This window comes from Myotis lucifugus, unplaced genomic scaffold, assembly GCF_000147115.1.
Source record: "Myotis lucifugus unplaced genomic scaffold, Myoluc2.0 scaffold_426, whole genome shotgun sequence".
Lineage (NCBI taxonomy): Eukaryota > Metazoa > Chordata > Mammalia > Chiroptera > Vespertilionidae > Myotis > Myotis lucifugus.
The window spans coordinates 850705-862280 of NW_005871474.1; the positions used below are offsets into that span (position 1 = coordinate 850705).

At 48.5% G+C, this 11576-nt stretch overlaps 1 protein-coding gene across 1 annotated transcript in view; it reads left to right on the top strand.

Annotated features, from left to right (window-relative positions):
* The window catches only part of LOC102421821 (arachidonate 15-lipoxygenase-like), a 10070-nt gene extending 1169 nt beyond the window's left edge, over positions 1 to 8901 (top strand). The window contains exons 2-14 of the mRNA XM_006102778.3: positions 748 to 952; positions 1194 to 1275; positions 1367 to 1489; positions 1650 to 1753; positions 1936 to 2096; positions 2742 to 2885; positions 4197 to 4406; positions 6265 to 6351; positions 6449 to 6618; positions 6784 to 6905; positions 7497 to 7597; positions 7727 to 7894; positions 8004 to 8901. Coding sequence (XP_006102840.1) covers positions 748 to 952; positions 1194 to 1275; positions 1367 to 1489; positions 1650 to 1753; positions 1936 to 2096; positions 2742 to 2885; positions 4197 to 4406; positions 6265 to 6351; positions 6449 to 6618; positions 6784 to 6905; positions 7497 to 7597; positions 7727 to 7894; positions 8004 to 8183 — 1857 coding nt within the window. The 3' untranslated portion in view covers positions 8184 to 8901. The remainder of the gene's footprint in view (positions 1 to 747; positions 953 to 1193; positions 1276 to 1366; positions 1490 to 1649; positions 1754 to 1935; positions 2097 to 2741; positions 2886 to 4196; positions 4407 to 6264; positions 6352 to 6448; positions 6619 to 6783; positions 6906 to 7496; positions 7598 to 7726; positions 7895 to 8003) is intronic.
* Positions 8902 to 11576: the final 2675 nt, after the last annotated feature.

The window sequence follows — 11576 nt, forward strand, 5'->3', positions numbered from 1 at the left end:
CCTTCGGCCTCTTCCCTGGCCGGCCCCTTATTCTCCTGCCCTTCCAAGCCCTCCTGCAGCCAGAACGACTTCTTCCAAATACATCCCCGCCCTTCACACGCCCCTCCCCGCAAACATTTGAATGGCTTTTGCTGGTTCTCAGGACCGAATTCTTGGCTTGCCCTTCGAGACTGTTCACCGTCTAGTCACGCTCATCTCCCACGCGCTCCGTGCTCGGCTCCACGCCGCCTCGTCCTCGCTCAGTCTCCGCGCTCTCGCTTCCTCTCCCTGGCACGCATTTCCCCAACCTCCCCCTCTCTCACTTTCCCTGGTTAAACCCTCCACACCTAGAGTCTCCGCTCACACGGAGCAAAGGGGGCGCCGGGGTCTCTCGTCTGCAAGTGCCTGGTCAACAGTGTATCTCCCCGCGCAACGGTGCGCTCGCCCGCGGCGGTGCCCAGCGCCCAGCTCAGCGCCCAGCGCCCAGCTTAGCGCTCGGTAGGATCAGTGACTACGAGGAGGAAAGAGGAGGAAAGAGGGCAGGAAGGAGTGCATCTTCCCTCGTCCGCCTCACCCCGGGCTGAAGAACTCCACGGCCCATAATGGGGACATGGGAACACCAGGTCGGCGCGCCCCCTTTCTCTTTTTGGCTCCTTTGGCGCCGCTTTCCAGAGGCCCAGCAGAAGGGCCTGGGCGGGGAGCTGGGCTCAGTTCAGTCCCCCCTCCTGGCGATCGCCATGGATGCTGAGCCTCTTGTGTTGCCTACAGGAGACTGAGTTCCAGGCGGATGTGAAGGAGTACCTGGGGCCGCTGCTGTTCGTGAAAATGCGCAAAAAGCACCTCCTACAGGATGACGCCTGGTTCTGCAACTGGATCTCCGTGCAGGGCCCTGGGGCCGGCGGGGACGAGTTCAGGTTCCCGTGCTACCGCTGGGTGGAGGGCAGTGGCGTCCTGAGCCTCCCCGAGGGCACAGGTGAGCGCAGGGTGGGGTGTGAGGAGGCCTCTGGGGCCCAAGAGAGGCTGGGGGTGGGGGAGAGGAGAAGAGGGAACAGGGTGTGAGGGCAGGACCCGGAGGGGCGTGATGCTGAAGGGCCACCCTCCCTCGCAAGGGTGGGCTGAGAGGCACCCCTGGCAGGGACAGGGGAGGCAGGGAGAGGCTCTCAGGAGAAGCCTCATCGTCCATGCCCTTGTCTGTGCCCTCCTTCCTCCTCTAGGCCGCACGTTGGTAGAGGACCCTCAAGGCCTGTTCAAGAAACACAGGGAGGAGGAGCTGGAAGAGAGAAGGAAGCTGTACCGGTTAGCCTTACCCCGCCCTGACCCCTCCTGACCTGGCAGTGAGTCCTGGCCCTTCTGGGCATCAATGCCTGATTTCATTTCTGCACCACAGATGGGGTAGCTGGAAGGATGGGTTAATCCTGAATGTGGCTGCGGCCAAGTTAGATGACCTTCCGCCAGATGAGAGGTTTCTGGAGGACAAGAGAATTGACTTTGAGACTTCATTGGCCAAGGGGTGAGAACAGTTCGGGCTGGAGGAAAGGGAGGTATCCTGGTCCAGGGACTCTTATGAACTGAACAGGGACAGGGCTGGATTAGCCCAAGGGGGGTGCTGATAGTTACAATGTGTGATTTTGAGACTAACTTTCAAATGCTTCGCTTATCCTTACCTGAAGGCTGGCCAAATTAGCCATCAAAGACTCTCTAAACGTTCTTGTTCCCTGGAATGATCTGGATGACTTCAACAAAATCTTCTGGTATGACCACAGCAAGCTGGCTGGTCAGTATCCCTATCCCAGTACTACTCCCAGGACCCTTACCACCCAATCTAGGGAACCAGGGCTGGGAGACCTGAGGTCTGGGTCCCTCTGGTGGGCTGAGGGCAAGAGGGAATGGTTTGGTGGGGGTTAGAAGAACCAAGAGATCTGATCTCACAACCTGCTCCACAACTGCCACCCTCAGTGAAGGTGCGGGACTCCTGGATGGAAGATGCCTTCTTTGGGTACCAGTTTCTCAACGGCGTCAACCCCATGCTGCTAAGGCACTCCAGTCGCCTTCCTGCCCGCCTGGTGTTCCCTTCTGGGATGGAGGAGGTGCAGGCCCAGCTGGAGCAGGAGCTGCAGGTATGGACATAATGGCCCAAAAGAGGCTACACAGTGAAATGGGAGTGTGGTCAGTGTTTATGCTGCTCTGAGCTATGAGCCCAATTTGCCCCCAGATGCAAGAGGGGATTCTACAGGGGAAATCTTGAGTGATCCTGGAAGAGTGCAACCGCATGACCTTCCTCCTCGACTGAGAAAAGCATATTGTGGAGGAAGAGTGTGTGGTGGGTGATAGATGCAATCAAAATGAAGAAATAACTGGGCCTTGGTGCTAAGGATTTGGGGGAGTGTGTAGCAAGAGAATGAGATCAGGGGTGGGCTTATTAATCAGGAGTCAACATGGATCAATTGATGGGTTGGGCAGAGAAAATTCATGCATTATAGGGTGAGACAGACTTGGGTTTGAACCCTGGCTGTTCTGTTTATAAACTGTGTGACTTCAGGCAAGTTACCTATCCTCTTTTATCATGTTTCCTTTTTTTATAAACCTGAAGTTAATTCAAGTGCTTGTAAGGCTTATGTGAAGCCATAGCATGTGATTCATTGCCTGTTACAAAGTAGGTGATGGAGATAAGTTAGTTTCCTTCTTGTTCTTCTTCCTTTGGGCAATCAGGGTGGGAAGAAGATGCCTTATACTGATAGCCCTTGCCCTCTTCCTCCATCCAGGGAGGCACGCTGTTTGAAGCCGACTTCTCCCTGCTGGATCAGATCAAGGCTAACGTCATCCTATATAGCCAGCAATACCTGGCTGCCCCTCTGGTCATGCTGAAACTGCAGCCTGATGGGAAACTCTTGCCCATGGTCATCCAGGTGAGAGGATTTCTGCTCCCCTGTGGTTGGCCCTCTCAGCTCAGCCCTTCACGGAAATTCACTGAGGATTCACCTGTGCTAAAGCCCTGGAGGTGGCAGTAAAGGAGGCAATGGGCAAAGGCAGAAAGGTGGGGTCTAGCTGGAGAGAGAGACTGGGAAAATCTAAATATGCTCCAATACCGAGGAAGTACCTGAGGATGGAGATAGTGTGGGAGGTGTCATGGGAGGTGGGGTGGGCATGAGCCTTGGCGAAGGAGCAGGACCTCCTCCCAGGGGAAGATGGTTGGGCAGAGATGGGGTGTGCAGAGTGTGAGAAGTTAGACTGTCAGTGGACAATTGGGCTGGCGTGCTGGGGGGTAATGTGAGGTGAGAGGGCCCAGACTGTAGCGGGTGGCGGATGCCAAATCAAGAAGTATGAAGACAACAAACTGGTGTAGGCTGTTGTGAAACATGCTAGATCCAGAGATTAGGGTGACATGTTACAGCCATTTCCCAAAAGGGGGGGTAATGGACTCAGTTGTGGGGAATAGCTGTGGGGGTGCAGAGGAAAGCTAGATGGGCATGCAGAGGAAAATTAAACTGGCTTGGATTCAAGGAAAGAGAAAAGGAAGAGTTAGGCAAGATACCTGCAGAAATAGGACAAATAAAGGAGAAAAAATGCTCAGGGGGGCTTTTGTCTGGCCAATTATGAGGTAACTAGAGGCCAGATGCACGAAACTGTGCAAGAGTTGGCCTTTCTTCCCCCGGCTGCCGGCAGCGGCTCCCCTCTGGGACCCGGGACCCGGGCTTCCCTCCAGCCGCCAGCAGGCACCCAGGACCCGGGCTGCTCTTGCAGCCCCAGCTTTGTCTGGAAGGTCATCCGGAAGGACGTCTGGTCTAATTAGCATATTATGATTTTATTATTATAGATGGGGAGACACTCAAATTGTTACATCTAGCCAGTGACTAGCTGAGAACTGGAGACTTAATCAGCTGAATAGGGGTGGTATTGAAAGATTAGAGAGAAGCTGAACTTTCTGAAAAAGTGTGGGCTAAAGGAAGCAGAGGGTTTGAATCTTGTCCACACTGAGGGGAGTGAAAGGGCAAGTGGAGGCCAGGAAGGCCGGGCAGAGCAGCTTGTACAATGTTAATGCACTGAGTGGGTAGGAAAGTCAGGAGAAGGAATAGTGGCTGCTGGGAGTAGCAGCAGTGAGATGGATAAAGCTAAGCAAATTTGGGGAAGAAGAAAGCGGTTAAATAAGTAAAAGGGGGGGAATCTGCTGGGCACCTGGCCACTCATCCTCTTTCCCCCACACTCTATCCTCTCTCCAGCTCCAATTGCCAAGCACGGGATCCCCACCACCACCACTTTTCCTGCCCACGGACCCTCCGATGGCCTGGCTCCTGGCCAAATGCTGGGTCCGTAGCTCTGACTTCCAGCTTCACGAGCTTGTCTCTCATCTTCTGAGGGGACATTTGATGGCTGAGGTTATCGCTATGGCCACCATGAGATGCCTTCCATCGATACACCCTATCTTCAAGGTAATACCTTATCCCCTTCTCTCCTGCCTGCCTCTCTGCCCCATGGCACAGTCCTGCCTCTGGAGGCACCCTCTCTGTGGAGTCTCAGGGTGTGGGGAAAAGCCAACCAATGAGAGACAAGGGAGCAAGAGAGTGAGGTGGCTTGCTCTGCATTTTCAACAGTGTGACATCACCTCCCAAGGAGGTGGAAATGATTCATTGGCAAGGAGGGGGATGAGGGGGTGGGATATGAGAAGTGTTGCTCTTTTTATGTTTAAAACACAGATAGATGAACATACAGTATATAGACATGCACACAAATGACTGAGGATTCCATCGCAAAAGGGAAGACCAAGCAAATAACATAGAAGACTTTTACAGCCAGTTTTGACCTGTCCTAAAATAGTAACACACAGGCCAGTTAGACATGCTCAGGTCCACAACAGTGGCCTGTATTTTTTTAAACAGACAATTTGAACTGAGTATTTACCCATTAACTTTTCTTCTTGGGCACCTCCAATGGGGCAAGAACCATTCTTTTTTATTTTTCTTTTCGTAAAATATTTGTACTGATTTCAGAGAGGAAGGAAGAGGGATAGAGAGATAGAAACATCAATGATGAGAGAGAATCATTGATCGGCTACATCTGCATGCCCCCTACTGGGGATCGAGCCTACAACCCAGGCATGTGCCCTTGGCCGGAATTGAACCTAGGACCCTTCAGTCCATAGGCTGACGCTCTATCCACTGAGCCAAATCAGCAAGGGCACAAGAACCATTCTAGATGATTGTGCTAAGCCAGACAGAGGTCCTGATCTTTGGGGATTTTCATTTCCATTTCGGGCTACCAGCCAATAAAGACTGTATTATGACAGATCAGCGGTGATAAGTACTACAATGCAGAGAATCCAAGCAGAGCAATGTGATGTGGAGTTCAGACTGAGTGGCCAGGAAAGGCTCCCTTGTTGAGATGACATAGAGAATGAGGCTCTGAGGAGCCGGCGTTGAGATAATCAAGGTGCACATTGTTCTGGGCAGAGCTAACAGCTGAGAACAGTGCAACGGTCCCAAGGCAGGAGCAAGCATGGCATGTTTGAAGAACGGAAAGGAGGTGAGTGTAATGGACAAAAGGGAGAAGAGAGGAGAAGAAGTTCTACAGGTAGGCGGGGTAGAGCATGCATTCCAATGGAGGCAATTAGACCCCTCCCAGGGGATGAAAGTGGGTCCCAGAACCATGGAAAACTTCTAGGGTGCAAAAACTTAGAATATTTTATGTATAAAGCACATATATACAGCTCTAGCCAGTTTGGCTCAATGGATAGAGCATTGGCCTACACACTAAGGGGTCCCAGGTTCAATCAGTTCTGGTTAAGGGCACATGTTGGGGTTGTGGGCTTGATCCCTAGTAGGGGGCGTGCAGGAGGCAGCCGATCAATGATTCTTTCTCATCATTGATGTTTCTATCTCTCTCTCCCTCTCTCTTCCTCTCCGAAGTCAATAAAAAAATAAAAAAAGCACACACACATATATAGTACATAACAGATACAGTATAGTGTAGCATTAAAATTTCATGGGTGGGGAGAGGAAACACTATCTGAAGAGGTTCTGTAGAGGAGTGATAATGAAAAAAGGTTGAGAAACATTGAATTTGAACAGTCTTATATGAAAAGAAAAGGAGAATTATCATACAGCCATAAGTCAATGGTTTGTGGAATGAATTACAATTTGACTGAACACTCTTGGTGTCGAGGGACCACTGAGCTTCATGTCTCTGCTTTTCCTGAAGACCTGGCACCTTTCCTGTTCTTCAGCTCCAATTTCCTGCAGGGACTTGCCGCAGGTCTCTCCTGACTTGTCCTTTCCCGCTTTCTTCCTCCAGCTGATAATCCCCCACCTGCGATACACCATGGAAATTAATGTGCGGGCCAGGAATGGGCTGGTCTCCGACATGGGCGTTTTTGACCAGGTATGAAGAGAGAAGGGGGCTCCTGGAGCTCATACTCCCTCTGGCTCTGGCCTCTGGTAGGTGGAGTTGCCTGACCCTGCCCATCCTTGCTTCTCAGGTGGTGAGCACCGGTGGGGGAGGCCACGTGGAGCTGCTTAAGCGCGCTAGAGCCTCTTTAACCTATAGATCATTCTGTCCCCCTGATGACCTGTCTGACCGGGGGCTTCTGGGAGTTAAGTCCTCTTACTATGCTCAGGATGCTCTTCGGCTGTGGGAAATCATCTATCGGTGAGGCAAGGGGAAGGCAGGGCTTGGGGGGAGGGTGGGCGGTCAGGGAGTGGCTTGAGAGAACAGATGATCTGTGTTGGAGGGCTGGGTGCCCTGACCTGGCCATGTGGGTAAGGAGCAGAGGGCCTGGAGCTCCCTGTTAGCTTCAGCTCTCTTGGCTGACAGCTATGTGGAGGGAATTGTGAGTCTTCACTGTAAGACGGACAAGGTGGTGAAAGAGGACCTTGAACTGCAGACCTGGTGTCGAGAGCTCACTGAGATTGGCCTGCTAGGGGCCCAGGACCAAGGTGAGTTGAGCCCCTGCCCTGAGACCTCCAGTGTGGAAGATTCCTCCTGGGAACATCCCCTGAACCCTCCCTGCTCCTATGAAACTTTCCAGAAGCATTTGCAACCCCTATTATAATGCCCATGGCCTCTTCAGATTCTTATGCAAGAAGAATCCCTCTAGGTCCCAGATGCAGTGGGACCAGTGGTTGCTCATAAATGCTTAACAACTGGCTCTCTGAAACAAACAAACAAACAAACAAACAAACAAACAAACAAAACACCCTGGTTTGTAGCATTTGCCCATTTCCTTGGTGTCAATATTTTCACCGTAGCTCCCGTTGTGATGTCAACCAGCTTGCCACATACCTGAACATTGAACATAACTGACTCGTGCGAGCCAGTGTGAGCCATACCAGTACCCCACTGAGTAGGGCCCTCCCAGGAGATCTCCCTGTTTCTCCCACCACAACTCATGCTCATGTCAGTTCCCACAATAGTTCCTCAGAGTCCTTGACACCCTTTCTTCCCTCTCGTATTCTCCCTGCTCAGCCTCTCTGAGCTCTGTTTCTGTTCCTGGCCTCCCAGCTTCTAACTCTCCTTGCCTCTTGCAGGATTTCCCGTGTCCTTAGAGACCCGGGACCAGCTTTGCCACTTTGTCACCATGTGCATCTTCACCTGCACTGGCCAGCATGCCTCGGTCCACCTGGGCCAGGTACTTGTTATTGGGGGGCCCTGGGCATTTGTACCTGGTGTGGGGGCGGGGGGTGGAGACCTGTGTGCAGGTGGCTAAGGGGTTTTTATGCTTAGCAGACTTTGATTCTGGATATCTGCCCCTTCTTAGCTGGATTGGTATGCTTGGGTCCCTAATGCACCCTGCACAATGCGGCAGCCCCCACCGACCACCAAGGATGTGACACTGGAGACGGTGATGGCCACACTGCCCAACTTTCATCAGGCTTCTCTCCAGATGTCCCTGACCTGGCAACTGGGCAGACGTCAGCCCATTAGTGTGAGAGCCGGGTGGCCTGGTCCCTGAGGAAGGAGGCAGCTGTGGGGAGGTGTGGCGCTACAAACTGGGGTTCATAAGGCTCTCAGCTGCTTTTCTCTCTCCATCTCAGGTGGCTCTGGGCCAGCATGAGGAGGAGTATTTTTCAGGCCCTGAGCCCAAGGCTGTGCTGAAAAAGTTCAGGGAGGAGCTGGCTGCCCTGGATGAGGAAATTGAGATCCGGAATGCAAACCTCTATATGCCCTACGAGTACTTGCGACCCAGCAGAGTGGAAAACAGTGTGGCCATATGAGCACCCCCGGCCTGTGGTTGTTTCAGCATCTCTTCCCCCAAACCACAGCCCCATCCCTTAGAGCTTTCATCCCCAGCCAGGCCCCTTTCTATCTGTACCCTCCCTAGAGAATTCCTTTTGCTTTGTGTGTGACCGCAGTGAACACATTGTACTCTAGACCCACCACCTAGGGGTCTCATTTTCCCTTTATTCCTCCCTCTTTTCCTATTGTCCTTCCTCCTCATCATTGGGTTCTCCCAAAGGGCAGATAGTAGTCACATTTATATAAACTGTTTCATTGGAGGAGGCAATAATACATATTACTCCAGATGCTTATAATTTTGAGTTTAACGATAGGAAAGATATTTTAGACTAATGAAAGAAATGAAATTAGATAAAACTATCCTAAATCAAACACTGGCCAAAGAATATACAGTAGGTAATTTTAACTCGGTGGGATTTAACACATCCTGAAGCCAGACACAGCACAGGGCAGACCATGGACACGGCAGTTCTCAAGATTTTCACTTTGTGGCTCACTTAGAAAACGGCACTGGAATTAAAGTGGTGAAACCCAAGAAGCTGCTCCCAGCTGGAGGGGTTTGGCCTTGGGGCTTCAGTCTGAGGGGTCCATACTTACAACCCATTTGCAGTTCACCAGCTGGGAGGCTCCAAATAAAAATAATGAGCTGGAAAGATAGTAAAAATCTCATGGTTATTTTAATGAGTGATAAGAAAGGAACCAATACACTTCAACTTCTGTATTAAATTTTGGAAAAATAAACTTGGAAGTTTCTTTCTTTCTCCCCCGCCACCCCCCCCAAATGTATTTTTATTGATTTCAGAGAGGAAGCTGCCTCCTGCACACCCCCTACTGGGTATCAAACCCACAACCTGGGCATGTGCCCTTGGGCAGAATTGAACCTAGGATCCTTCAGTCTGTAGGCCAATGCTCCACTGAGCCAAACCAGCTAGGGCGGAAGTTTGTTTCTTAATATGATCATGTGTACATATATATATATATATATATATATATATATATATATATATATAGATAGGGAGACATTTATTGTTGACATTATTACAGATGTCCCTCTTTTTCCCTTCATTTTCCCCCTCTACCTGGTTCCCGCCTCACCCCAGGCCTTAATCACCCTATTGTCTGTGAAATGGATTATTTCCAATTTGTCAATACTACCTTTGCAACCTGGTGCAAAGTCAATTTTTTAAACTTTATTTTTATTTTATTTATTTATTTTCTCAAAGTCAATTTTTATAATGTGCTTTATGTGCCTGAAAAAATTTATATTCCAGATCAGCTGGTGTGGCTCAGTGGATAAGTGTTGACCTATGAACCAGGAGGTCACAGTTCAATTTCCAGTCAGGGCACATGCCCCTGTTGCAGGCTGGATCCCCTGTAGGGAACATGAAGGAAGAAGCTGATCTATTATTCTCTCTTATCATTAATGTTTCTATCCCTCTCTCCCTCTCCCTTCCTCTCTGAAATCAATAAAAAAAATTTTGAAAAATTTACATTCCATGCTTTTTGAGAGCAGGGTTACATATTTCTCTGTTAGATCAATCTTTTAATTATGTGGTTCAAATGATCTATATTCTTTTTAAAAAAAATTGTTTTATTGCTTAAAGTAAAACAAAGAGTATTAGATATGTCTCCTTTTTTTTTCTGCCCTTGACCTCCCCCTGGCCTCCCATAGCCCCCAGTGTCTTGTGTCCATTGGTTATGCTGCATACAAGTCCTTCGGTTGATCTCTTACCCACACCGCCAACCCTCCCCGGCCTTCCCACTTTAGCTTGACAGTCTGTTTGATGTTGCTCTGCTTCTGTATCTATTTTTGTTCATCAGTTTATAATGGTCTTAATTATCCATAAATGAGTGAGATCATGTGGTATTTTTCTTTCATTGACTGGCTCATTTCGCTTAGCATAATGCTCTCCAGTTCCATCCATCCTGTTGCAAATGGTAAGAATTCCTTCTTTTTTTTTCTTTCATTGTTTTTTTTTACAGCAGCATAGTATTCCATCGTGTAGATGTACCACAGTTTTCTAATCCATTCATCTGCTGATGGGCACTTAGGCTGTTTCCAGATCTTAGCTATGGTGAATTGTGCTGCTATGAACATAGGGGTGCATATATCCTTTCTGATTGGTGTTTCTGTTTTCTTGGGATATATTCCTAGAAGTGGGATCACTGGGACAAATGGGAGTTCCATTTTTAACTTTTTGAGGAAACTCTATACTGTCTCCCATAGTGGCTGCACCAGTCTGCATTCCCACCAGCAGTGCACAAGTGTTCCTTTTTCTCTACATCCTCTCCAGCACTTGTCCTTTGTTGATTTGTTGATGATAGCCATTCTGACAGGTGTTGGGATGGTACCTCACTGTTATTTTGATTTGCATCTCTCGGATGATTAGTGACTTTGAGCATGTTTTCATATGTCTCTTGGCTTTCTGAATGTCCTCTTTTGAAAGGTGTCTATTTAGGTCCTTTGCCCATTTTTTGATTGGATTGTTTATATTCCTTTTGTTAAGTTGTATGTGTTTCCTATAAATGTTGGAGATTAAACTCTTATCGGTGATAACATTGGCAAATATGTTCTCCCATGCAGTGGGCTTTCTTGTTGTTTTGTCGATGGTTTCTTTTGCTGTGCAGAAGCTTTTTATTTTGATGTAGTCCCATTTGTTTATTTTCTCTTTAGTTTCCATGCCCTAGGTGCTGTATCAGTGAAGAAATTGCTTCAGCATATGTCTGAGATTTTGTTGCTTTTGGATTCCTGTAGTATTTTTATGGTTTCCCATTTTACATTTAAGTCCTTTATCCATTTTGAGTTTATTTTTGTGTATGGTGTAAGTTGGTGGTCTAGTTTCATTTTTTTTGCATGTATCTGTCCAATTTTCCCAACACCATTTATTAAAGAGACTATCTTGACTCCATCGTATGTTCTTGCCTCCTTTGTCAAATATTAATTGAGCATATTGGTTCGGGTCGATTTCTGGGTTTTCTATTCTATTCCACTGATCTATATGTTTGTTCTTGTGCCAGTACCAGGCAGTTTTGAGAACCGTGGCTTTGTAATACAGCTTGATATCTGGTATTGAGATCCCACCTACTTTGTTCTTCTTTCTCAGGATTGCTGCAGCTATTTGGGGTCTTTTTTTTATTCCAGATGAATTTTTGGAGAGTTCGTTCTAGGTCTGTGAAACATGCCTTTGGTAATTAAATGGGGAGTGCATTGAATTTATAGATTGCTTTGGGTAGTATGGACATTTTAATGATGTTGATTCTACCAATCCATGAACATGATATGTTCTTCCATCTGTTTATGTCTTCCTCTATTTCTTTTTTTCAATGTCCTGTAATTTTCTGAGCAGAGGTCTTTTACTTCTTTAGTTACG